This window comes from Schistocerca nitens, chromosome 8 (assembly GCF_023898315.1).
Source record: "Schistocerca nitens isolate TAMUIC-IGC-003100 chromosome 8, iqSchNite1.1, whole genome shotgun sequence".
NCBI classification, from domain to species: domain Eukaryota; kingdom Metazoa; phylum Arthropoda; class Insecta; order Orthoptera; family Acrididae; genus Schistocerca; species Schistocerca nitens.
The window spans coordinates 131,061,249-131,088,736 of record NC_064621.1 but is presented as its reverse complement, the minus strand read 5'-3'; the positions used below and the strand labels follow the sequence as shown (position 1 = coordinate 131,088,736).

Below are 27,488 nucleotides of genomic sequence, written 5' to 3'. Positions count from 1 at the left end.
AACTTACCACAAATTTTCTTAATAGTCGTTAGTCGCATTATATGAGAAAAACAGTAGCTTCAGAACACTACATTCTCCGTACTGATAAAGAACCTTAGAAAAAGGTTACGTAAAGCGATCAAGGAGTCGTTTCGACCCTTATTTGTCAAATGGGTTCCCCTACCAAAGTAGTTTTCTTGTTGTGATCCCTAGTCCGAAAACTGGTTAGATCTGGCTCTCCAAGCTAATCCATTGTGTGCAAGTTTCTTCATCTCTGGTAACTACCGAAAGTTACATCAATTTCATTCCTTTTTCTGTATTTGAATCTTGTGTCCCTCTACAGTGTCTGTCTCCCACACATCCGGCCATTACCATATTGACGATTCCTTGATGTCTCAAGACGCATTCTATCAATCTACTTCTTCTTTTAGTCAAGTTGTGTCTTGAAATTTTTGTTCCTCAGGTCCATTCACTAACTCTTCATTAGTTATTCGATGTAGCTTTTTAATTCAGAGCATTCTAATGTAGCACGACGTTCTAAAACTTTGCATTCTCTTCTCTTCTTGTCTGATCTGTTCGTAGTTGACATATCACTTTAGTAGCGCATCTACCTGAAATTTTCTCTCGCTGCCACAAAAACTGACTTTTATCCTCCGATGGAGTATCTTCTGCTGCCACCCTTTTGGTACCAATCTTTTTCAGCACTATTATTCAAAATGATATTAGACAAAATCAGATATTGTTTCAAATCATTTTTAATTTTGTTGCCGTACTTTCATTACTAAGTATTATTTACATATGCGTGATGCAGAAAAGAAGAATTGTGTATATAAAACAGTAGTCCGATGTAAAAGAGGGCCTGAAGGCCCTAATCTGATGAGGTCAAATAAAAAAAAATACATACACGATACTAAAGTAATCAAGTCCTTCGCAACCGGGCAACCATCTACCGATGATTTTGTTAACTGTAGTCTTAGTAATGTAAACGATATTTAAGATTATTACATTTCTTTATGACTGAAGATGATCACCAGTGGCTAGAAACGCATCGTAGATAAATTAAAGTGATAAAAATAAAAATCCATGAGCATTTTGACTGGTTCCATTATAACAATGTATAACCTTCAAAATATCAGGAAACGAATATTCACAGTTGGAAAAAAAGTCTGTAATTGGAATCAGTTTCTTTTTTATACAGGACGAGAGTTTGTATTCTATGAACTACATCTCCCACTTCTTTATGTAGTATCTGTCGCTTACCACTATGAAAAGACAGCGCTATTCGAGACAATGTGTCTAATTTACGGAGAACAACATAGGTTTAGCCAAAAAGATGGATACAGTTTAACTAATTTTTACTATAAACTGGGCATGCATAGTCTGTATGGGGTGTCGAAAAAATACGTGTATAAAATTTTAGACTGTTTAGAGGAGATAAAATGAAATACTTTTTTTATGACCAGACCGTCACAGGTGCATCGTTTCCCCGCTAGGAGTAAATGAAGGTTTTGACGCTAGTAATGTTTAGACGGTGTTCAAACTGCCGTGTAACTAATATTGGTTTATAAATATCACTGGCCGGCTACGGATTTCTTTGTGTGTGTGTGTGTGTGTGTGTGTGTGTGTGTGTGTGTGCGTGTGTGTGTTGTTGTGACGGTACGTTACATAAATGGATATTTGGAGAAAGGGAAAGGAAGTTTTTGTTGTGCGACTTGTGAATTATAAATTAATTCAACACTGTGTACATGTGCGCGACGTATAAGCAAAATTAAAAAATTTAAATAATACCACCAAAAATCACAAACATCGATGTGTAATTAAAAAAGAACATTTTTTGTATAATCTCTGTGTAACATAGGCCATGAAGATCAAAGACAATGCGTTATTGAACTATCTCTCCTATTTTTATTTCGTCTAGCGCTAGACCGCCATTGTAGTGCTGTCTGATAATGAACGTAAGTTTTATCTGTATTGAAAAATATAATATAAATTGTTATTGGAAAGTGTGTATTATTGACTTAGTTGTCACCTCTCATGATCACAACCATTAATCATAATTAACAAAATTTTTACAGAACTTCGTAGTGCAGGGAGTTCATCTCCCCTAGCAGGATTTAGTCGGCCATTACGCTGATTGTATAATTTAATTAAAATTTCAAGTCATAATATTAAATGTAAATGCGAGAGACTTATCAATTTTGATTTTTCATTAATTTCAAAGTTAAAGACAGTAGTGATAAATTTCATTTACTAAAATCCACAGCACTGAATGAGTTCAGTATGTTTCATTTTGGCCGCCTAACGGCAGATGAGATTCTCTCCAGTTTTGCCTTGCAAATAATGAACACGAAATATTGAAAGTCATTACATTCCGCAATATCTCACTTAATCTTTATGTAGTTTGGTACACAAATAACCAGTAGCCCCTGAGACCCATATTAATAATTACAGTTTGCGTAAGAATACGCATGTTTTCCTTTCTAAATAGGAGCGCTTAGGGAAACTATTTGTTAGAAGGCAGTGAGTCGCGCGTTGTGTTTAAAAAATATTATATCGTACGTACTTCGGGGCAGCCGATGTCCGTACGAGTGTTAGCGCGGTATAAGTTACTTAAAAGTCTCGTGCTAGCCCACAATATTTAAAGCCACCCCAACCAAAATCATAAAAAGTATAATTATAAAAATAAAAATATATAATTATTCCGGTATAAATGGCATCACATACAAACACATATACACTTATACAGACGAAGCGTCGGTGTACGCGACACCGAAAGACATCAGAAGAAATGGTTGCTGAAACTGCAGCCATTATTCGAAGAACACTTTTTTTTGCTTGTAAAACAATCATTAGCTCCCACATGGCAGCTGTGCATTAATACATCTCTACAACAATATTCATCACGCGGAAATTTGAATTGCCGGTAATATGCCCTGTGTATTGAAATAGCGAACTAACGTCTCCTGAACGCAGGAACTCAGAAGACTATTTGCTGTATGGTAGACACGTTATTTATAACTGAGTCGCACTGGGCGCGTTTTGGGCGAGCACTCCTGTGGTGCTTACGCAACTATCAGCGCGCCGGAGATAGTAAGGCAATCTGTAGATGATCTTCCACTTAATGAAAATAAGGCCGCAAAAGCTGCGATGAACAGGATCGGAAAACAACGCAGCAGTTCGCATGTGCAGACGCACGGCTATTTGAGGGTACACAGTTGATCAGCTATTTCTCATCCACACAATTAGAACGTCAAACAACGAAATCTCGTAACAGCTTTGCAGAATTTTTTGGCTACTGGCTGAACTGAATGATCACACCAGCATAACTAAGAAGAAGAACAGGAAGAAAAAAATAAGAAGAAGAAGTAGTAGAGGTAGATAGGGGTGAAGAGAGGTGGATGCGAAGACCTAGGGAAGAATTGTACCGGAACATGAGAACAATATCCGGAGAAATCAGACTCAAAACGGAAAGGTTTGCTGGACATGTAGTTAGGATATGGACAGAATGACGAAGAGAGTGTGGGAAACAACAGGGAGGACGAGGGGAAAGACAGGAACCAAGTGGGTTGTTGACTTTCGGAAGGACTGGTTGGAATAGAGGATCAAGGTCGAAGGAAAGGAAAATTGGATGAACAAATATACACCGACCAATATGCCGGAGATCAATGACAGAGAAGAATACAGGAAAAGATTAGAGTGTCACCAGTGGAGCCGACAGGAGAAACGGAAACTGAAAACCTCCTACAGAGGCCGTAACGCAAGAAGAAGAAGAAGAAGCAGGAGGAGGAGTCTGCAACGAAGGTCGGTAAGATTGAAATGTCTCAAAATGCCGAGGCTTCATTCACATGATGGAAGAAACCCCAGGTAGGTCACAATACAAAATTTGTATTATATTTCTAAATGTTAACTTTTTTGTAGTCATATGACTACCCACATACACCTACATTTGTAAATTTATTCACAAACTTTGTTAAGAACAGTGTGTGAGTTATTGACACGTAATTTATTTTTCGTGACGTTAAAATTATTTAAGTAGGGTCCATTTTATTGAATAACGCTGTACGTAGTGCAAGTCTCTACACTCAAGTTTACAGTTCGCACGCCGGCCGCGGTGGCCGAGCGGTTCTAGGCGCTCCAGTCCGCAGCCGCGCTGCTGCTACGGTCGCAGGTTCGAATCCTGCCTCGGGTATGGATGTGTGTGATGTCCTTAGGTTGGTTAGGTTTAAGTAGTTCTAAGTTCTAGGGGACTAATGACCACAGCAGTTAAGTCCCATAGTGCTCAGAGCCATTTTTTACAGTTCGCACTGAGAAAAATCTCCAGTTAATGCGCTAATAAAGCTTATAAATGCCCACTGTCTTTGGGAGAATGGTGTGCCAGGTGCAAAGAAGGAGTCAGAAATTGCCCACTGCTGTTCAGGAAGCCGAGGGCAGCGCGAGATATCGATACCGCGTCACGCTTGTGAAGAAAATATATCGCAGGTGTGATATACGTCGATGGGGCGCTGCCCTCAACGGGGGACGGAGGCTTCGCAGGCTTCTTGGCCGCCGCTCTGCCGTAACGATGTCAGCGGTTACGAGTCGGTTCGGCTCCCCGCCATATGCCCGTAATTACAGTAGGAGGGCGAGCCAATAACAGGTGACCAGCGCTACGCAACCGCTTCGCCCTTTTACGGAGGGGAAGAAAAAAATTAAATGAGCGTATAAAGGCGGGGAGAATAAACCGGAGAGGAAGCCGACGCCGTAATGCCGACTACCAGGCTGCGTTATGACGTCCTGCCGAAGTAATTCCTGACGCCGGAGCCAGAAAATTAGGCGGCCCGCGGGTATTACACCCCATCACGCGAGATTACCGGCGCCACCCCGGGGGTGATCAATCATGCCAGCCCACCGCGCCGCCTCCGCCCTCCACGCCCCCGCCCCCGCGCCGACATTCGGTTTTACGGTGCGCGGGTCGGCGGAGGCTAGGAGCTGATACCGCTCGCCGCGCGTCTGCCCCTCCGTAGATACACTGGCTAGCCGGCAGCCCGCCTGGCTCGGAGGGTGGACGCGGGAATCCCCTCGTGAGCGGCAGAAAAGCTGGTGCGGGGCGAAGACAGCAAAGCTTCTGCGTTACGGGCTAGTGGCTGCAGCTACTTGCCCTCCTCTCGACGTCTTCATCGCGATGGAGGGCGCGCGCTGTGTAGTTACCTGGAAAGAGAACGATACAATTACTAGAAAACACTTCTACAGTTCTCTTACTTATTTCCTGTGAAGAAACTACTTAACATAGTCATGGAAGTCATGATACCCTAATGTTTTTTTTTAATCTGTTCTAGAATTCAAAACGAGTATTTCGGGAAATGATAAGAGGCGACTATTTCATTGTAAGTTTAATACTTCCAGCTTTCTTATTTACCAAGGTATACTATCTGATCAAAAGTATCCGGGCACAACTTCGTAATATGAAATTGACCATATTTTACTTACTTTACTTTATTGATACACTATTGGCCTTTAAAACTGCTATACCAAGAAGGAATTCAGATGATAAACGGGTATTCACTGGACAAATATATTATACTAGAACTGACATGTGATTACATTTTCACGCAGTTTGGGTGCATAGATACTGAGAAATCAGTAAGCAAAACAACTACATCTGGCCGTAATAACGGCCTTGATACGCCTGGGCATTGAGTCAAACAGAGCTTGGATGGCGTGTACAGATGCAGCTCCAACACGATACCACAGTTCATCAAGAGTAGTGACTGGCGTATTGTGACGAGCCAGTTGCTAGGCCACCATTGATCAGACGTTTTAAGTTGGTGAGAAATCTGGAAAATGTGCTGGCCAGGGCAGCAGTCGAACATTTTCTGTATCCAGAAAGACCCGTACAGGACCTGCAACGTGCGGTCGTGCATTATACTGCTGAAATGTGGGGTTTCGCAGGGATCGAATGAAGGGTAGAGCCACGGGTCGTAACACATCTGAAATGTAACGTCCACTGTTCAAAGTGCCGTCAGTGCGAATAAGAGGTGACCAATACGGCCGAGCTTTGTGGCCGAGCGGTTCTAGGCTCTTCAGTCTGGAACCGCGCGACCGCTACGGTCGCAGGTTCAAATCCTGCCTCGGGCATGGATGTGTGTAACGTCCTTAGGTTAGTTAGGTTTAAGTAGTTCTAAGTTCTAGGGGACTGATGACCTCAGATGTTAAGTCCCATAGTGCTCAGAGCTATTTGAACTATTTGACCAAGACGTGTAACCAGTGGCACCCCATACCATCACGCCGGTTGTTCCCCCATATGACGATGACGAATACACGCTTCCAATGTGCGTTGACCGCGATGTCGCCAAACACGGTTGCGACAATCATGATGCTGTAAACAGAACCTGGATTCATCCGAAAAAATTACGTTTTGCCATTCGTGCACCCAGATTCGTTGTTGAGTACACCATCGCAGGCGCTCCTGTCTGTGATGCAGTGTCAATGGTAACCGCAGCCATGGCCTCCGAGCTGATAGTCCATGCTGCTGCAAACGTCGTCGAACTGTTCTTGCAGATGGTTGTTGTCTTGCAAACGTCCCCATCTGTTGACTCAGGGATCGAGACGTGGCTGCACGATCCGTTACAGCCATGCGGATAAGATGCCTGTCATCTCGACTGCTAGTTATACGAGGCCGCTGGGATCCAGCACGGCGTTCCGTATTACCCTCCTGAACCTACCGATTCCATATTCTGCTAACAGTCATTGGATCTCAACCAACGCGAGCGGCAATGTCGCGATACGATAAACCACAATCGCGATAGGCTACAAGCCGAAGTTTATCAAAGTCGGAAACGTGATGGTACTCATTTCTCCTCCTTACACGAGGCATCACAACAACGTTTCACCAGGCAACGCCGGTCAACTGCTGTTTGTGTATGAGAAATCGGTTGGAAACTTTCCTCGTCTCAGCACGTTGTAGGTGTCGCCACCGGCGCCAGCCTTGTGTGAATGCTCAGAAAAGCTAACCATTTGCATATCCCAGCATCTTCTTCCTGTCGGTTAAATTTCGCGTCTGTAGCACGTCATCTTCGTGGTGTAGCAACTTTAATGACCAGTAGTGTACATTCATAACCCACTTTCTAACACTTTTGAGTGGGTGTATTAAAACTAAACTGTGCTATTAGTTTTACAAAAGTGTTTTATTTATATGACGACACTTTCAAGCAAATAAACGAAATAATAGTATGTATAAATGAACGGTCTCTTAGCCTCTCTGGAATCCAACCAGAGAGTTGCCCGTCCCTAGCCACGTGGAGGCGGGCCGTTACTACTAGAAAAACCACTCCATTTATACCATTCTTGTATTCCCTCGACCACCATATTGAACTAACTACAACTACAAGCTACTACAAGTCAGAGACTTAAACAAACAATATATTTACATATTTACATTTGTGCAATAGATCTTGAGCGCGTACACGCTATTTAACCTCTCCCAAGGTATTCTCCCAGAGCCTCCTTTGATGTTTTGTTTATCAATTTTGCAAAATTGTTAAGCAATTAGCCATTCCTCAATGTTTCCCCAACATTCCTTGTTTGTAGAAGCTGCCTCTCAATTGAGACAGCCTGTTCGTATATTGGACAGTCAAACACTGTATGTTCAGGCGATCCCTCGTAAGCCGGCCGGAGTGGCCGTGCGGTTCTAGGCGCTGCTGTCTGGAACCGAGCGACCGCTATGGTCGCAGGTTCGTACCCTGCCTCGGGCATGGATGTGTGTGATGTCCTTAGGTTAGTTAGGTTTAATTAGTTCTAAGTTCTAGGCGACTGATGACCTCAGAAGTTAAGTCACATAGTGCTCAGAGCCATCTGAACCATTTGAACGTTCCCTCGTAAGCACCACAGTCTGGTGTTGGCCTTTTCCCTATTCGATATAGGTACGTGGGATAGGGACAATGACCTGTAAGGAAATGAACTAGGCCATGCAAGGGCTTCATTACCTTGTTTTTAGTCTTTCCCTTACTGTAGGTAGAAACCTATAGGCTCCACAGCCCGTATTAGACCTATGCCATTCTCCCTGACAAGTTTCAAGCATTCTTTCTTTAATAGCTTTAACACTTATAAGAGGAGTGCCCATAACATTTTGCATTTTCTCAATGTTTTGTTTATTCAGCCAATAGAAGGCTGCGTGCTGCCTTATTATCAAGTATAGCGGGCATAGACCCGTGATTACCAATAGTGCATCTGTGGGACTAGTGCTGAATGCCCCAATACATCTCATCAAAACATTCCTCTGTATTCGCTTGGCAGCAGCGGCAGGCTGCACCAGAGCTAACCTGTGGGCCCACACACTGGATGCATGCCCTACTATTGGAGCCAGTAAACTGTTATGATAAGTATTTATTGCCTTTGACGGTAAATGGAATCTTCTGTGTCCAATTGATATTAATTTGTTGATATTGGCCACTAGATATTACGAGGAGTACTGTGCTGCAGCCCGCCCAGCTAGCCACGCGGTCTAACGCGCTGCTTCCCGAGCGGGAAGGCGTGCCGGTCCCCAGTACGAATCCGCCCTGCGGATTAGTGTCGAGGTCCGGTGTGCTGGCCAGCCTGTGGATGGTTTTTAAGGTGGTTTTCTCTGTGTTTCGGCGAATGCAGGCTGGTTCCCGTTATTCTGCCTCAGTTACACTACGTCGGCGACTGCTGCGCAAACACTGTCCCCACGTACGCGTCTGGGTTCTGTGTGGGGCGGCGGTGGGGTGGGTGGACTGCTGTGGCCTGTTGTAAGGTTGTGAACCACTGACCACTGAGGACTACGGCGGGACGAAACCTCTCCGTCGTTTCTAGGTCCGTGGTTCAATACACAGTACAATACAATACACACTATGCTGCAGCTAGAGAAGCAGTAACAGTAGGATGGATCGGTCAGGAGAGCTCAGTCACTTCCAACATGGAATGCTCGTTGGATGTCACCCGAGTAATAAATCCATCAGAAACATTCCAATCCATCTAAAGTTGCCCAAGTCGACAGTTGCTGACGTGTTTGTGAACTGGCAACGCGAAGAAAAACCACAGCTAAATCACGACCAGGAAGACTTCATATACTGATGGGCTGAGACCGGCGAGCATTGCGGAGGACAGTTACAAAAAGTAACTTGAAATCAGCGGAAGAAATCACTCCTGAGTTTCTAATTACCAGCAGTCCAGCTAGCACTATGACTATGCACAGGGAATTAAAAAGAATGGAGTGCAATGGCCGGGCATCTCCTCTTAAGCCACAGATTTATGTGGTCAGTCCTAAGCGACGGTTCAGGTAGTGAGTGTAAAGACGGATGCCTGTGGACAGTGGATGAGTGGAAACGAGTCAGAATCGTCCTGTACCCTGTGGTAGTCGGACAGAACGATTTGCCTTACGCCAGTGCCTGCAGAATGTTACCTGCCGTAATGAGTGGTGCCAACAGAGAAGTACAGAGGAGGTGACGTAGGGATACAGAGGTGTTTCTCGTGATTACGTGCTCATCTCATTGTACTTAAGAAAACTCTACATGCGGAATTACATTTTACACTATTTTGTACTGCGTACAATACAGGTGATTGTATCAGAGTGATAATGCACGCATAAAGTGGCATGTGCCAGACAGCTGTTTGTGGACAATACAATAACATCCCTGAAAGGTACTGCTGCCCACTGTCCCGACCTGAAGCCAACGGAACGCCTAGACATTCAGACACCTTACTGAAAGTGTGTCCAGCAGAGTTGAAGCGGCTACAAAGGCGAAGGGTAGACACAACACATTCTAGTGTCTACTAATAAGCATCTGCATACTTCTGATCAGGGATGTGTATTTACGAGGCATCTGAAGACAGACAGTTTCTCAGTATCACATAAATCTATACTTTATTCTACATTCCAAGAACGGAGACAGACGTGACTTCAGAAACGTTAGACTTCTTAAGCTCCTTTCCACAAAGTAGAAGCTGTTCACCAAAATAACTTTCAACCAAGCAGCAAGTCATTGCACTTAAACTATCAAATGAAAATCTTGGTTTACGAGAATGGACCGTTCTCAGGTTATGAACGACATTAAAGAACGGAGAAATGAGTATGAACTACAAGTTTGCCTAGGATTCATAGTTTTCGGGAAAGCTTTAGGCTTCACAAAATATGTACTAACGTCCGTGGAGAAAGAAGAAATTCGTTCAGACTTAGTATACTGCAGAACAAGTACACCGGCACTGCAGCTTACATCAGCTTTTCATACGTGAATACATTACCTTGCAAAATACTACTTTTAAGAATAAAAACAGTATAGAGTTAATTAACACTGAGATAAATTAATAACTGTTTCGTATTACTTGCCGTAAGATCTGTAATTTCCACGAGACAGAATAGTAAGTTCTTCAGTATTGGCGAAGCAGGAAAATCTGTTCGAAACGAACTGAATAAGTTCCACTAATTGGTCGAGTACTGAGTTATCGCAGGACTTGTAGAAGTTCATGTCTACAAAAATATGACCTATTTGCGAGGGAGAAGGCGATGCAAATACTGATACATTTCCGGACAATGAAAGTTGGTGCACCGTTTTAGAGGTTTCCAAGTCACTCAAAATGTATTGTTGCAATAGTGAACGTGCAATTCACGAAATGCTTACATTTATAGAGCAATAGCACAAGTGGTTCTGAGGTTCTAGGTATCTATCCTTACTGAAATATCCATACTAGTACGTGGTGTAGTCTCCACAAGTGGTAACGTACGCGCTGACTCTGGTATCCAGTAGATCGTACAGATGGCGAATACTGACTTGCGTACGTTATGCCACGTCTATTCCACCTGTTAACGTAGTTCCGTGGGAGTTGTTGGTCGACGAGTCGTACGAGTCACATCCTGTCGCATCACGTCCCACACGTGGTCGATTGGAGACTAGACCTCAGATCGTGCTGGCCAGGGAAGTTGCTGCACATCTTGCAGAACACCTTGAGTTCCACAGGGGGTGTGTGGGTGTGCATGATCCTCTTGGACACATCACCTTCCTGTCGCAAGAACGGTAAAAGAACGGTTCCAACCACATTCAGCACGTACCAAACGCTGGTTACCATCCCATCCAGAAACACCAAAGATGAACTTGAGTTGTAGCTTATCACTCTTTAGACCATAGTGCCTGGGGGCCAGTATGTCTTGGACGAATGCACTCTACGACACAGTGCTCCTCACGCCTACGTCGTACGCGCAAACCACTATCACTTGCGTGCACGCAGACTCTGCCTTCATCGCCGGAGACCACTGTGCGCCATCCAGTCTTCCAAGTGAGTTTCTGACGGCAGCAGTCGAGCCGTGCACGATGATGCTGCTGCGTAAGTCGAAGATGGGCTAGAGGTCTGCCTGCCCCCTACTCCCACTGCTAATAACCGATTCTCAACAGTTCTTGTTGACACGTCTGGGCTCCTAATCACTCGTATCTGTGCTGTGGTAGCTGTTCGATTTGCCTCTGCTGCCCAGTCGGCAGGCTGTGCTGCGTGGACGTCCAGAGAATACTCACGTCACCTCTGATAACAGCATCGTTCCACAACTGGCGTAGCATGTCCAATTTCTGTTACAATTCTCCGAAAGGACCATCTCGACCGTCGGAAGGCCATTGCTTAATCCATTTCAAACTCGCTCAGTTAGCTGGAGGAAACACTAGTGCTTCTCCGTAACACGGTCGCCTGTTTCTTTCACACGTTAGCACCAAACTGCGCCTTACGGCAGCGAGAATTCCTTGTTAAAGGCTAGACACAGATGGCGCCTGGCAGGTATGCCCTATGCTATTTGCCGGCCGGCGTGGCCGAGCGATTCTAGGCGCTACAGTCTGGAACCGCGCGACCGCTACGGTATCAGGTTCGAATCCTGCCTCGGGCATGGGTGTTTGTGATGTCCTTAGGTTAGTTAGGTTTAAGTAGTTCTAACTTCTAGGGGACTGATGACCTCAGCACTTGAGTCCCATAGTGCTCAGAGCCATTTCTGAACCCTACGCTATTTGTTGGATGACGATGTTGAAACCATTGTCAGTAGATGCACCATTCCCCAGGTGTCATATGCCATCATCGGTTCAAAATCGATGTCGTCTTTCTAGGTGTACTATTTTTTTTCCGGCAGTGTAGAACCAGAAAGACCTAGACGTCAAGGCTCTGACATTCCAAAATTATTGGTTTATCTTTGGTATGATGCTGAAATATATTATTGTCCCCACCATATTGGCTTCCTAATCAGATCAATAAATTCTCGTAAAAAAACCGCACACCAGCAGAATAACACCACCACTGGCGTTACTATTACAATCTGATCGCAACCATGACACCTAAGTAAGGTAAGGCAGTAGTTGAATCAAATTAATGTAATACGAGGGGTGTCCAGAGAGTAGGTTCCGATCGGTAGCGAATAGCATCACGTCGCTCTTCTCATTTCTGAGCTCACAGTGAGCGCGTAAAGACGTCTAGAAAATAGTGTCTCCCGCCAAGTACGAGCGTCTAGTGAGAAATTTCGCCTGAAGCTATGCATCCAACATTACATAACTGTTGTGCGGTTTCTTCTTCAAGACAATTCTCAGCCGCATTGTGCAGGAGAAATGAAGATGCTCCTGCATCGCTTTCAATTGGAAATGTTTGATTACCCACAATACAGCCTGTGATTGTCTCCCTCTGGGTTTCATCTCTGCTCACATGAACCGCTGGCTATGAAGAGAACATTTTGGCACAGTCAACAAACTGTAGGCCAGCGTAGAGAATTGGCGCAGAGCACTGGCGGCTGCCTTCTATGATGAGGGTATTGGAAAGTTGGTACAACGCTACGACAAATGTCTAAGTCAGAACGGCGACTAACGAGAGAAGTAGCTGGAAGGTGTAGTTCACTGTTACAAATAAAATATTTCTGATTTTCACTATGGTTTCCATTTCGCCATCAATCGGAACTTTCTTTCTGGACAGCCCTCGTAATTAGCTACTATACGTGCAGGTGCATGTGAACCACGCCAACTTTAACATTAGTCTACTCGAAGAAAGACTTATACTGTTTCTTTTTCCTTTCTTTACATTAGGTCTTTTTTAGCTTTCCAAACCTCAATCGGTAAAAACGGAACCCTAACAGGACCACTTTGTTGTCCACCTGTTAAGACCCACAGCAACGGATAGCGGAATCGAGTTTAAATTTATGTCAAATATTTCGGTCTGTTTTGTCTTGGAAGTCGATGAAAGTTAAGCTTCTAAGTCAATGCAATCAAAAGGTATGGCCATTTATGTAAAATGTTTCGATACTTGCAAATGTCAGCAAAACAAACATACAACTCATCTATGTACTTAATTAAGTTTTTACGGAACTCTCAGAGTCTGAGTCCTCCTCGTACTTATCTTTTTCCTTTATTTTGTAAAGTACATTATCCTCTTCGCCATTACTTTCCAGTAAATTTTTCTTTCAATAATCGCAGTAAATTAGGTTCTGAATAGACAAATGACTGGTTTCAAAGCGCGATGAAAAATCTCTGACAATACACTCTCAGAAGTTAAAATCCTCTGGGTTATTAGGCCGCGTCAAATTTCTTCTAAAATGTTCGACGTTTCGACCCCTCTGCTGGGATCTTGCTCAGGATCTTTTGGTGTCCACTACAGCTAGAACACTGAACAGTGCTAGAACACTGTTCAGAACACTGAACAGTGTTCTAGCAGTAGTGGACACCAAAAGATCCTGAGGATGATCCCAGCAGAGGGGTCGAAACGTCGGACATTTTAGAAGAAACATGACGCAGCCTAATAACCCAGAAGATTTTAACTTCAGTGACAACGGCCACGAAAGCCTGCAGACTTACATAACACACTCTCAGTTGTTACATAATTTCCATGATATTACTTTACGGAAAATATTAGGTATGGTTCAACTGAATGCTTCGAGTTGATTACAATGCTAGGTAAATATTACGGAAACGGTGACCATAGCTGTTGCTGAATTGTATGTACATGTTTAAGCATAACAAACAAACAATACTGTGGCTGCTACATCCGTGTGTCATATTGTGAGGTCATCGTTGCTTCATTTCGATCGATACGAGAATAAATGCCTGCGTGAGCTGCGACAGTTCACGCTTAAGCGTCCATGGATTCAACAATGAGTTTTACCGTCGCTTGTTTTTGAGCCTGCGCTAACGCTGCAGTCGTTAGTCTGGAGTCGTCAAATGCGGTCGGTCGCGGAAACTCGGCAGGAGGAAGCATTCGAAAGAAAGCCAAGTAGTTTACTGAATTTTAGAGCTGCGTGTCGGGAGAGCACAGAACAGCAGTTCGCAAGTATGATCATCATTCCACTTCAAATCGTTCCGCACGCATACTCCCAGATATTTTACAGAAGTAACTGCTACCAGTGTTTGTTCCGCTATCATATAATCATACAATAAAGGATCCTTCTTTCTATGTATTCGCAATACATTACATTTGTCTATGTTAAGGGACAGTTGCCACTCCCTGCACCAAGTGCCTATCCGCTGCAGATCTTCCTGCATTTCGCTACAATTTTCTAATGCTGCAACTTCTCTGTATACTACAGCATCATCCGCGAAAAGCCGCATGGAACTTCCGACACTATCTACTAGGTCATTTACATATATATTGTGAAAAGCAATGGTCCCATAACATTCCCCTGTGGCACGCCAGATGTTACTTTAACGTCTGTAGATGTCTCTCCATTGATAACAACATGCTGTGTTCTGTTTGCTAAAAACTCTTCAATCCAGCCACACAGCTGGTCTGATATTCCGTAGGCTCTTACTTTGTTTATCAGGCGACAGTGCGGAACTGTATCGAACGCCTTCCGGAAGTCAAGAAAAATAGCATCTACCTGGGAGCCTGTATCTAATATTTTCTGGGTCTCATGAACAAATAACGCGATTTGGGTCTCACACGATCGCTGTTTCCGGAATCCATGTTGATTCCTACAGAGTAGATTCTGGGTTTCCAAAAATGACATGATACTCGAGCAAAAAACATGTTCTAAAATTCTACAACAGATCGACGTCAGAGATATAGGTCTATAGTTTTGCGCATCTGCTCGACGACCCTTCTTGAAGACTGGGACTACCTGTGCTCTTTTCCAATCATTTGGAACCCTCCGTTCCTCTAGAGACTTGCGGTACACGGCTGTTAGAAGGGGGGCAAGTTCTTTCGCGTACTCTGTGTAGAATCGAATTGGTATCCCGTCAGGTCCAGTGGACTTTCCTCTGTTGAGTGATTCCAGTTGCTTTTCTATTCCTTGGACACTTATTTCGATGTCAGCCATTTTTTCGTTTGTGCGAGGATTTAGAGAAGGAACTGCAGTGCGGTCTTCCTCTGTGAAACAGCTTTGGAAAAAGGTGTTTAGTATTTCAGCTTTACGCGTGTCGTCCTCTGTTTCAATGCCATCATCATCCCGGAGTGTCTGGATATGCTGTTTCGAGCCACTTACTGATTTAACGTAAGACCAGAACTTCCTAGGATTTTCTGTCAAGTCTGTACATAGAATTTTACTTTCGAATTCACTGAACGCTTCTCGCATAGCCCTCCTTACGCTAACTTTGACATCGCTTAGCTTCTGTTTGACTGAGAGGTTTTGGCTGCGTTTAAACTTGGAGTGAAGCTCTCTTTGCTTTCGCAGTAGTTTCCTAACTTTGTTGTTGTACCACAGTGGGTTTTTCCCGTCCCTCACAGTTTTACTCGGCACGTACCTGTCTAAAACGCATTTTACGATTGCCTTGAACTTTTTCCATAAACACTCAACATTGTCAGTGTCGGAACAGAAATTTTCGTTTCGATCTGGTAGGTAGTCTGAAATCTGCCTTCTATTACTCTTGCTAAACAGATAAACCTTCCTCCCTTTTTTTACATTCCTATTAACTTCCATATTCAGGGATGCTACAACGGCCTTATGATCACTGATTCCCTGTTCTGCACTTACGGAGTCGAAAAGTTCGGGTCTATTTGTCATCAGTAGGTGCAAGATGTTATCTCCACGAGTCGGTTCTCTGTTTAATTGCTCGAGGTAATTTTCGGATAGTGCACTCAGTATAATGTCACTCGATGCTCTGTCCCTACCACCCGTCCTAAACATCTGAGTGTCCCAGTCTATATCTGGTAAATTGAAATCTCCACCTAAGACTATAACATGCTGAGAAAATTTATGTGAAATGTATTCCAAATTTTCTCTCAGTTGTTCTGCCACTAACGCTGCTGAGTCGGGAGGTCAGTAAAAGGAGCCAATTATTAACCCAGCTCGGTTGTTGAGTGTAACCTCCACCCATAATAATTCACAGGAACTATCCACTTCTACTTCACTACAGGATAAACTACTACTAACAGCGACGAACACTCCACCACCGGTCGCATGCAATCTATCCTTCCTAAACACCGTCTGTACCTTTGTAAAAATTTCGGCAGAATTTATCTCTGGCTTCAGCCAGCTCTCTGTACCTATAACGATTTCAGCTTCGGTGCTTTCTATCAGCGCTTGAAGTTCCGGTACTTTACCAACGCAGCTTCGACAGTTTACAATTACAATACCGATTGCTGCTTGGTCTCCGCATGTCCTGACTTTGCTCCGCACCCTTTGAGGCTGTTGCCCTTTCTGTACTTGCCCGAGGCCATCTAACCTAAAAAACCGCCCAGTCCACGCCACACAACCCCTGCTACCCGTGTAGCCGCTTGCTGCGTGTAGTGGACTCCTGACCTATCCAGCGGAACCCGAAACCCCACCACCCTACGGCGCAAGTCGAGGAATCTGCAGCCCACATGGTCGCAGAACCGTCTCAGCCTCTGATTCAGACCCTCCACTCGGCTCTGTACCAAAGGTCCGCAGTCAGTCCTGTCGACGATGCTGCAGATGGTGAGCTATGCTTTCATCCCGCTAGCGAGACAGGCAGTCTTCACCAAATCAGATAGCCGCCGGAAGCCAGAGAGGATTTCCTCCGATCCATAGCGACACATATCATTGGTGCCGACATGAGCGACCACCTGCAGATGGATGCAAAAAATGGTTCACATGGTTCTGAGCACTATGCGACTTAACTTCTGAGGTCATCAGTCGCCTAGAACTTAGAACTAATTAAACCTAACTAACCTAAGGACATCACACACATCCATGCCCGAGGCAGGATTCGAACCTGCGACCGTAGCGGTCACGCGGTTCCAGACTAAAGCGTCTAAACCGCACGGCCACATCGGCCGGCAGATGGATGCACCCTGTACCCTTCATGGCATCCGGAAGGACCCTTTCCACATCTGGAATGACTCCCCCCGGTATGCACACGGAGTGCACATTGGTTTTCTTCCCCTCTCTTGCTGCCATTTCCCTAAGGGGCCCCATTACGCGCCTGACGTTGGAGCTCCCAACTACCAGTAAGCCCACCCTCTGCGACCGCCCGGATCTTGCAGACTGAGGGGCAACCTCTGGAACAGGACAAGCAGACATGTCAGGCCGAAGATCAGTATCAGCCTGAGACAGAGCCTGAAACCGGTTCGTCAGACAAACTGGAGAGGCCTTCCGTTCAGCCCTCCGGAATGTCTTTCGCCCCCTGCCACACCTTGAGACTACCTCCCACTCTACCACAGGTGAGGGATCAGCCTCAATGCGGGCAGTATCCCGGGCAACCACAGTCTTAGTCCGATCGGGGGATGCGAGGGACGAGCTGACCGTCCCCGACAAACCCCCATCCGGACCCCCACAGTGATGCCCATTGGCAACAGCCTCAAGCTGTGTGACCGAAGCCAACACTGCCTGAAGCTGGGAGCGAAGGGGTGCCAACTCAGCCTGCATCCGAACACAGCAGTTGCAGTCCCTATCCATGCTAAAAACTGTTTTGCAAAGAACGTCTGAACTAATCTACAGAGAGCGCAAACAAATAGACAAAATTTAAACGGTTATTAAAATACAAGATTGCCTAGTAAATGCAGTAATGCTGCTACTTGCGCACTGCTGACACACTACTCGGCAGCGGAAGGAGGCTACGCGATTTTACACTATTCAGGTACTAAAACGCGATGCTACACTCTCAAATACTATAATACGCCCGAAATTTATGTATCAAACAATGCAAGTACCAAAAACACTCAAAGAAATTAAGAATTAAACTATGTAAGAAATGAGTGAGCTAGGAGTATACGACTTGCTGCTGCAGCTGCTTATCCAACGGCGGCAGGGAGCACACTGACTGTGACCAACCGACACTGGCCGTTCAAAACAAAAACAAAAGACAAACGACTACGCGAATTTACACTATTCAGGTATTAAAACGCGATGCTACAACTCTCAAATACTATAATACGCTCGAAATTTATGTATCAAACAATGCAAGTACCAAAAACACGCAAAGAAATTAAGAATTAAACTATGTAAGAAATGAGTGAGCTAGGAGCATACGACTTGCTGCTGCAGCTGCTTATCCAACGGCGGCAGGGAGCACACTGACTGTGACCAACCAACACTGGCCGTTCAAAACAAAAACAAAAGACAAAGGACTACGCGAATTTACACTATTCAGGTATTAAAACGCGATGCTACAACTCTCAAATACTATAATACGCTCGAAATTTATGTATCAAACAATGCAAGTACCAAAAACACGCAAAGAAATTAAGAATTAAACTATGTAAGAAATGAGTGAGCTAGGAGTATACGACTTGCTGCTGCAGCTGTTTATCCAACGGCGGCAGATTGAAGCATTAAAAAAGCTTAAGTTTTGTCCGAATCCCGTTTCTATAATTCAGTAACATATATCAACAAGGGTTATAATAAATTAGAAGCTGCATCTCAAATCATTGTGATTACTGAACTTAAGCATCCGATGGTAATATAATAGTAATTATACACAATCGATCCTCAACAAGAACAGGGGCAGTTATCAATGGAGAGAGCACCAAGATGGAACTTCACAACGTGGAGACATCCAGGCCATATCTTAACTCGGTTTCACACAGCTTCGTTATCGTTTGTCATCGATGAATCCTAATTCGCTAATTTTTACTTGCTAACTTCTGACTGGCGTCGCAGGATGACATCCAAACTTCGGCGTGAGTGAACCATCAAGGCAGCATTGTTTCTTTTCATGTGTGCTTGAGGGATGTACTGTTTCCTTGTGATCCTTGTCGGATGGCCCAGATGTCAACATAAAGTTAAATACCATCCCCCTGCCGCACGGGGTGGCCGCTCGGTCTTGGACGTCTTGTCACAGTCCGCGCGGCTCCCTCCGTCGAAGGTTCGAATTCTCCCTCGGGCATAGGTGTCAGTGTTGTCCTTAGTGTAAATTAGTTTAAGTTAGATTAAGTAATGCGTAAGCTTAGGGACCGATGACCTTAGCAGTTTGATCTCATAAGATCTTACCACAAATTTCCAAATTTTTACAATCCCTCTTTTGCTCTTAAGACGCTCGTCTCCCATTCGGGAGGACGGTGATTCAGAATCCCACCTGGCCATCCAAATTTAGTTGAATGAGCAACCACGTTTTTCCCGATTTTCAATCTACGTTAACAACGAAAGAAAAAGCAGAGTGTGTCCTAAGATTCAAAAACACCGCAAATAAATTTTGCGACAATTTTATACAGAAATACTGCTTCAAATCTATAAATACCAAAATGTAGAAGCATACTACATATACAGTATTATATTACCAGAATATCAAAGGAGATGTTTTATGAACAAACGTGAAACCCGTCTGCTGAAAAATGATATTTAACTCCAGTAAGTCCAAGAGGGAAAAACTTTTACTAATTGATTCCAAAAAGACTGTTGTGATGGGGTCCACATAATTAGGATCTCTCGAAGTATGAAGTTACAAACACGTATCCACATTCATATACTTCATGTATCGAATTATGTGTTCCTGGTGATTGGTTCAACAAGCACCACAAGGAATTTAATATTTTCCATAACAATAACATGCTTCGCCGATAGTCGATCAGATGCCCCTCTGAACAAGTAAAAGAAGTAGAGTGTGGAAAACATCTAATTGATCAAGCCTACTGGGAGATGGGCCTATATGTATATTCAATTCATTTATGGCACTCGTGAAACATCTAATAGCGCAGTGTTAACAATGTGTAATTGATGTTTAGAGCTATAACAATTTTAAGTAATAAATAATTTTAAATAATAAAGAAATATTTGATTATGTACTAACACACCGAAAACGCATAATGGGAATCCGAACCCATCTTAGAACTATTATTATGAAACCAAAAAGCTGCATAGTTTCACTAAAAGGCAAACTGACATCTCCATCGCGAAGGACGACGGTTCAAATCCGCGTCCGGCCGTTTTGATTTAGGTTTTCCGTGATTCCCCTAAATCACAAATGCCAAATGCCGGGATGTTTCCTTCGAAAGGGCAAGGCCGCTTTCCTTCTCCATCCTTTCCTAATCCGACCTGGTGCTCCGTCTCTAATGACCCTGTTATCGACGGCACGTTAAACACTAATCTCCTCCTCCTCCATCGCAATGGTTGATAAGATTACGAACAAACGTTAGTGATGGTTTTACGAAGCCGTACTCACTATTCGTCTACCGAAAATAGTTTATCAATATATTTAGAGCCTCAAAAGGTGAAAGAAATTGATGGCTACTCTACATTTGGGATTGCTGTATACGCATGCTGTTAAAAGATGTTGAAGAGTACTGTCAGTCCTGTTCCATGCGAGTTCTCAAATCAGAATTTCCGAGCGTGTTCGTACCTCGCATGTCACACTATGCGTTACTCTGTAGCCTTTATAACGAGGCTCTGGAGAACGAACGACATCGAAAATGAGTTAATTTATTATGTGTTTGTAGCCATTTCGTCGCCCCCCCCCCCCCCCCCCCGCGCCCCCGCCCCACTATGAACCACGGACCATGCCGTTGGTGGGGAGGGTTGCGTGCCTCAGCGATACAGATGGCCGTACCGTAGGTGCAACCACAACGGAGGGGTATCTGTTGAGAGGCCAGACAAACGTTTGGTTCCTGAAGAGGGGCAGCAGCCTTTTCAGTAGTTGCAGGGGCAACAGTCTGGAGGATTGACTAATCTGGCCTTATAACACTAACCAAAACGGCCTTTCTGTGCTGGTACTGCGAACGGCTGAAAGCAAGAGGAAACTACAGCTGCAATTTTTCCCGTGGGCATGCAACTTTACTGTATGGTTAATGATGATGGCGTCCTCTTGAGTAAAATATTACGGAGGTAAGATAGTCCCCCATTCGGATCTCCGGGCGGGGACTATTCAGGAGGACGTTGTAATCAGGAGAAAGAAATCTGGCGTTCTACGGATCGGAACGTGGAATGTCAGGTCCCTTAATCAGGCAGGTAGGTTAGAAAATTTAAAAAGCAAATGTATAGGTTAAAGTTATAGTGTGAAATAGTGAAGTTCGGTGTCAGGACGGATAAGATTTCTGGTCAGGTGAATGAAGGGTTATAAATACAAAATCAAATAGGGGTAATGCAGGAGTAGGTTCAGTAATGAATAAAAAAGTAGGAATGCGGGTAAGATACTACAAACAGCATAGTGAACGCATTATTGTGGCCAAGATAGATACGAAGCCCACGCCTACCACAGCAGTACAAGTTTATATGCCAACCAGCTCTGAAGATGACGAAGAGATTGATGAAATGTATGATGAGATAAAAGAAATTATTCAGATAGTGAAGGGAGACGAAAATTTAATAGTCATGGTTGACTGGAATTTGGTAGTAGGAAAAGGAAGAGAAGGAAACGTAGTAGGTGAATATGGGTTGGGGGTAAGGAATGAAACAGGAAGCCGTCTGGTAGAATTTTGCACAGAGCATAACTTAATCATAGCTAACACTTGGTTCAAGAATCATGAAAGAAGGTGGTATACATGGAAGAGGCCTGGAGATACTGGAGTGTTTCAGATAGATTATATAAAGGTAAGACAGATATTTTGGAACCAGGTTTTAAATTGTAAGTCATTTCCAGGGGCAGATGTGGACTCTGAACATAATCTATTGGTTATGAATTGCAGATTAAAATTGAAGAAACTGCAAAATGTGGGAATTTAAGGAGATGGGACCTGGATAAACTGAAAGAACCAGAGGTTATAGAGTGTTTCAGGGAGAGCATTAGGGAACGATTGACAATAATGGGGGAAAGAAATACAGTACAAGAAGAATGGGTAGCTTTGGGAGATGAAATAGCGAAGGAAGCAGAGGATCAAGTAGGTAAAAAGACGAGGGCTATTAGAAATCCTTGGGTAGCAGATGAAATATTGAATTTAATTGATGAAAGGAGGAAACATAAAACCGCAGTAAATGAAGCAGGCAAAAAGGAATACAATCGTCTCAAAAATGAGATCGACAGGAAGTGCAGAATGGCTAAGGAGGGATGGCTAGAGGACAAATGTAAGGATGTAGAGGCTTATCTCACTAGGGGTAAGATAGATACTGCCTACAGGAAAATCAAAGAGACCTTTGGAGAAAAGAGAACCACTTGTATGAATATCAAGAGCTCAGATAGAAGCCCAGTTCTAAGCAAAGAAGGGACAGCAGAAAGGTGGAAGGAGTATGCGGAGGGTCTATACACGGGCGATGTACTTGAGGACAATGTTATGGAAATGGAAGAGGAAGTAGATGAAGATGAAATGGGAGATGTGATACTGCGGAAGAGTTTGACACAGCACTGAAAGACCTAAGTCGAAACAAGGCCCGGGAGTAGACAACATTCCATTAGAACTAGTGATAGGCTTGGGAGAGCCAGCCCTTAAAAACTCTATCATTTGATGAGCAAGACGTATGAGACAGGCGAAATAACCTCAGACTTCAAGAAGAATATAATAATTCCAATCCCAAAGTAAGCAGGTGTTGACAGATGTGAAAACTTCCGAACTATCAGTGTAATAAGTCACAGCTGCAAAAATAAGTAAGTCTGGAAAAACTGGTAGAAGCCGACCTCGGGGAAGATCAGTTTGGATTCCGTAGAAATGGTGGAACACGTGAGGCAATACTGACCCTACAACTTATCTTAGAAGATAGATTAAGGAAATGCAAACCTACGTTTCTAGCATTTGTAGATTTAGAGAAAGCTTTTGACAATGTTAACTGGAATACTCTCTTTCAAATTCTGAAGGTGGCAGGGGTAAAATACAAGGGACGAAAGGCTATTCACATTTTGTACAGAAACCAGATGGCACTTATAAGTATCTAGGGCATGAAATGAAAGCAGTGGTTGGGAAGGGAATGAGACAGGTTTGTAGCCTATCCCCAATGTTATTGAATCTGTATATTGAGTAAGCAGTAGAGGAAACAAAAGAAAAATTCGGGGTAGGAATTAAAATCCACGGAGAAGAAATAAAAACTTTGAGGTTCGCCAATGACATTATAATTATGTGAGGGGCAGCAAAGGCAAAAAGGGACCTCTCTGTCACAAGTGGCCACGTCCTATAGCATGCCACTACCGGTGCTGCTCACGCCATCAGTTGCAGTTAGACCAAAAATTGGTTCAAATGGCTCTGAGCACTATGGGACTTAACATCTGAGGTCATCAGTCTCCTAGACTTTAACCTGGACTTTAACTTGCGGTGGCTAACTATTGGAAAAATAAAATTTGATCTGGACACGGAAAAGTAAAAGTAAAGTAATCCTAGAACTTAGAATTACTTAAACCTAACTAACCTAAGGACATCACACACATCCATGCCCAAGGTAGGATTCGAACCTGTGACCGTAGCGGTCGCGCTGTTCCAGACTGAAGCACGTAGAACCGCTCGGCCACACCGGCCGGCGCGGTCAGACCAAACCACAAACTAAACAGCGTTTACCTGGTAAACACCCAGCTGTCGATGTCTTCGAAATATTCCCTTAGTCTTTCAGATTGATTGCCTAATTAGTCAATCAGAGATTATATTAAATGTATACCCCATTGTGTGCAGCCAGTTTTCCTTTGCATCCTATTGGTGGATATTGGGACTGGTATATTTGGCGGGATACAATCCTGCAACTGCCTGGTTTTCAAACCCTTTAGATATTTTCCGTTGCCTCTTATTAGAGGATACTAGCACAGTTGTTAGGAAGTCCATTATGCTGAAGATTGGTGAAAAATTTTAAATTTCATCCCATTTGTATGAATTGTTCTTAAACAATTTGCGGGAGGTGACTTACAGAGGCGTACTCACAGTACAACAATCAAATATAATAAACTGATCAGTGGGGAATATCAAATTGCGATTACAGCACTACAGTATTCCTAAATTCGTTGTCTCCACTACATCTGGAAGGAGGAGGGACGGCCTGCTGCGTGATAGGATACAGAAAACAACAAATACCTCTGCAAGACAAGCCGGTCGCAGTGGCCGAACGCTTCAGTCCGGAACTGCGCGACTGCTACGGTCGCAGGTTCGCTTCCTGCCTCGGGCATGGATGTGTGTGATATCCTTAGGTTAGTTAGGTTTAAGTAGTTCTAAGTTCTAGAGGACTGATGACCTAAGAAGTTAAGTCTGATAGTGCTCAGAGCCATTTGAACCATTCTGCAAGACAGAGTCCACTGCACTGCATTGTGAAGCATTGAACCTGATACACTTAAACCACAATGCAGTGCATAGCAGTAGCTGTCACGGCTAGACGTCAGAGATCTATGAAACACTCGCACATACTGCGCACTCATGTCCCAATGTCAACACACAGCATGCCAATCCCTTCATACTCCACCAGCACCAGCGCTCAGAGGTCGCACAAACTGCTTCCACGAGCACTGCTGCAGTCGTGGATGTGTGTGTATGCCAGAGTGCACCATCCCCAGCAATAAAGGCCGTCCAGGAATGATTGCAGTGGTAGGGATTTGGATGTTTCCAATATGTCCAGCGCCAATACATCTCAGTGATCGACGCTGATCTCTCAATTTTTTACGGAGAATAGATGCAAAACACGCGATCGTGGAGACAGCCCAATGCATACTGAGTATTAATTCACTATTCCGCCACCAGGACATGGCCTTGCAGCTACGACAAGAACCGACTAGCCGGCCAGCCAGAACTTTCCTTTGGAGCCGCCGCTTGAGAGAGCCTTAAGCCAGGAAAGTCCATTCATTCTGACCACAGGCCACGTCCTCCATGCGTCCCACACGCCAGACGATCTCTTCCCATGAAACCAGCCGTATACTTATCACCGTAATTACAGTTAAATATTACGACTGCAGCCCCAACCTGATGACATTCGACAATAAGCAAACCATCGCAAATACCTCCTCCTAACGGCTGTGGCTCTGGAAATATCAGTATCCATGTTCTTCTTATGACTGGACGTAATTTTCCACGTAAAATCATTCACCTCCCCTCCTCCACCCTACAGCTATCGGTGCGTTGAAATTGCAGTCTCCCACGTCAGATTAATACATCCCTTATGACTGCACATAGGTAGTGTTTTCGCACATGTCTGAACAATGACCACAGAAACTTTACAAACTTTATAAGCCTGCAATCACAGCGAATCTATCACATATCCCCTACTAAGTATAATGCAACCATAAAAAAAAATTTACATCACCTCGTTTCCCTGGGTTCCGGAACCTGTTCAGAAAATTGGAACAGAGATCAACATAAACATTATTTCCGCCCTTTTTTATTGCTCATGAAAACCACACATTGCATGTTGCACCACCATAAAGCGAAACCCTCAGAGGTGATGGTCCAGATTGCTGTACGCACCGGTACCTCTAATACGCAGTAGCACGTCCTCTTGCATTGATGCATGCCTGTATTCGTCGTGGCACACTATCCACAAGTTCATCAACGCACTGATGGTCCACATTGTCCCACTCCTTAACGGCGATTCGGCGTAGATCCCTCAGAATGGTTGGTGGCTCTTTTCAGTGAATCCCAGGCATCCAGAATGAGAATTCCCACTTTGCAGCGGTGTGTGCGCTGATACGAAACTTCCTGGCAGATTAAAACTGTGTGCCGGACCGAGATTCGAACTCGGGACCTTTGCCTTTCGCAGGCAAGTGCTCTACCAAATGAGCTACCCAAGCACGACTCACGCCCCGTCCTCACAGTTTGGAAGGTAGGAGACGAGGTACTGGCAGAAGAAAAGCTGTGAGGACGGGGCGTAAGTCGTGCTTTGATAGCTCAATCCCAGGCACGCTCGATAGCGTTCATGTCTGGAGAACATGCTGGACTCTCTAGTCGAGCGATGTTATCCCGGAGGAAATCATTCACAAGATATGCACGATGGGGGCGCGAATTTTCGTCCATGAAGACGCGTGCCTCGTCAATATGTCGATATGGTTGCACTATCAGTCGGAGGATGGCATTCACTTATCATACAGCCGTTACGGCTCCTTCCTTGACCACCAGCGGCGTACGTCGGCCCCACATAATGCCACCCCATAACATCAGTTAACCTCCACCTTGCTGCACTCGCTGGACACTGTGTCTAAGGCGTTCAGCCTGACCGGTTTGCCCCCAAACACGTCTCCGATTATTGTGTGGCTGAAGGCACATGTGACATTCCTCGGTGAAGAGAAAGTGATGTCAATCCTGAGCGGTCCTTTCGGCATGTTGTTGGGCCCATCTGTACTGCACTGCATGGTGTCGTGGTTGCAAAGATGATCCTCAGCATGGACGTCGGGAGTGAAGTTGAGCATCATGCAGCCTATTGCACACAATTTGAGTCGTAACACGACGTCCTGTGGCTGCACAAAAAGCATTAATCAAGATGGTGGTGCTGCTGTCGGGGTTCCTCTGAGTCATAATACGTAGTAGCCCTTGGGTGGCGCAAAAATGGTTCAAATGGCTCTGAGCACTATGTGACTCAAATTCTGAGGTCATTAGTTCCCTAGGACTTAGAACTAGTTAAACCTAACTAACCTAAGGACATCACACACAACCATGCCCGAGGCAGGATTCGAACCCGCGACCGTAGCGGTCACGCGGTTCCAGACTGCAGCGCCTAGAACCGCACGGCCACTTCGGCCGGCCCTTGGGTGGCCTGAGCGGGAATGTCATCGACAGTTCCTATCTCTCTGTAGCTCCTCCATGTCCGAACAACATCGCTTTGGTTCACTCTGAGACCCCTGGACACTTGTTGAGAACCCTTCCTGGCACAAAGTAACAATGCGGACGCGATCGAACCTCTGTGTTGACCGTCTAGGCATGGTTGAACTACAGACAACACAAGCCGTGTACCTCCTTTCTCGTGGAATGTCTGGAACTGATCGGCTGTCGGACCCCTGCATCTAATAGGTGCTACTCATGCATCTTTGGGCGTGCTTAGTGACTTCTCTGAACAGTTAAAGGGAATGTGTCCGTGATACAATATCCACAGCCAACGTCTATCTTCAGGAGTTCTGAGAACCTGGATGATGCCAAACTTTTTTTGATGTTTGTACTTCGCCAATAACTGAATGCTTTTGGCACCAAACAATAATGAGTGGATATCCAAGATGGATGCCTCACTTGGTTTTCTTGCGAGTGGTACCAGTGGCTCATGTGAAGAGACACGTAACCGTCTTATAAGCGACCAGATGTTAAAAGCACAATCCTAACCACCATGTTACTGTCACGCCACATAAAAAGCGGTTTTCGTTCTGTAA

The 27,488-nt window shown here is 44.5% G+C and overlaps 1 protein-coding gene across 1 annotated transcript in view; it reads left to right on the top strand.

Annotated features, from left to right (window-relative positions):
- The first annotated feature begins 4,855 nt into the window (after positions 1–4,855).
- Positions 4,856–27,488, top strand: part of LOC126199446 (uncharacterized) — a 90,307-nt gene continuing 67,674 nt past the window's right edge. Inside the window, exon 1 of the mRNA XM_049936364.1 lies at positions 4,856–4,929. Within this exon, the coding sequence (XP_049792321.1) occupies positions 4,856–4,929 (74 nt within the window). The remainder of the gene's footprint in view (positions 4,930–27,488) is intronic.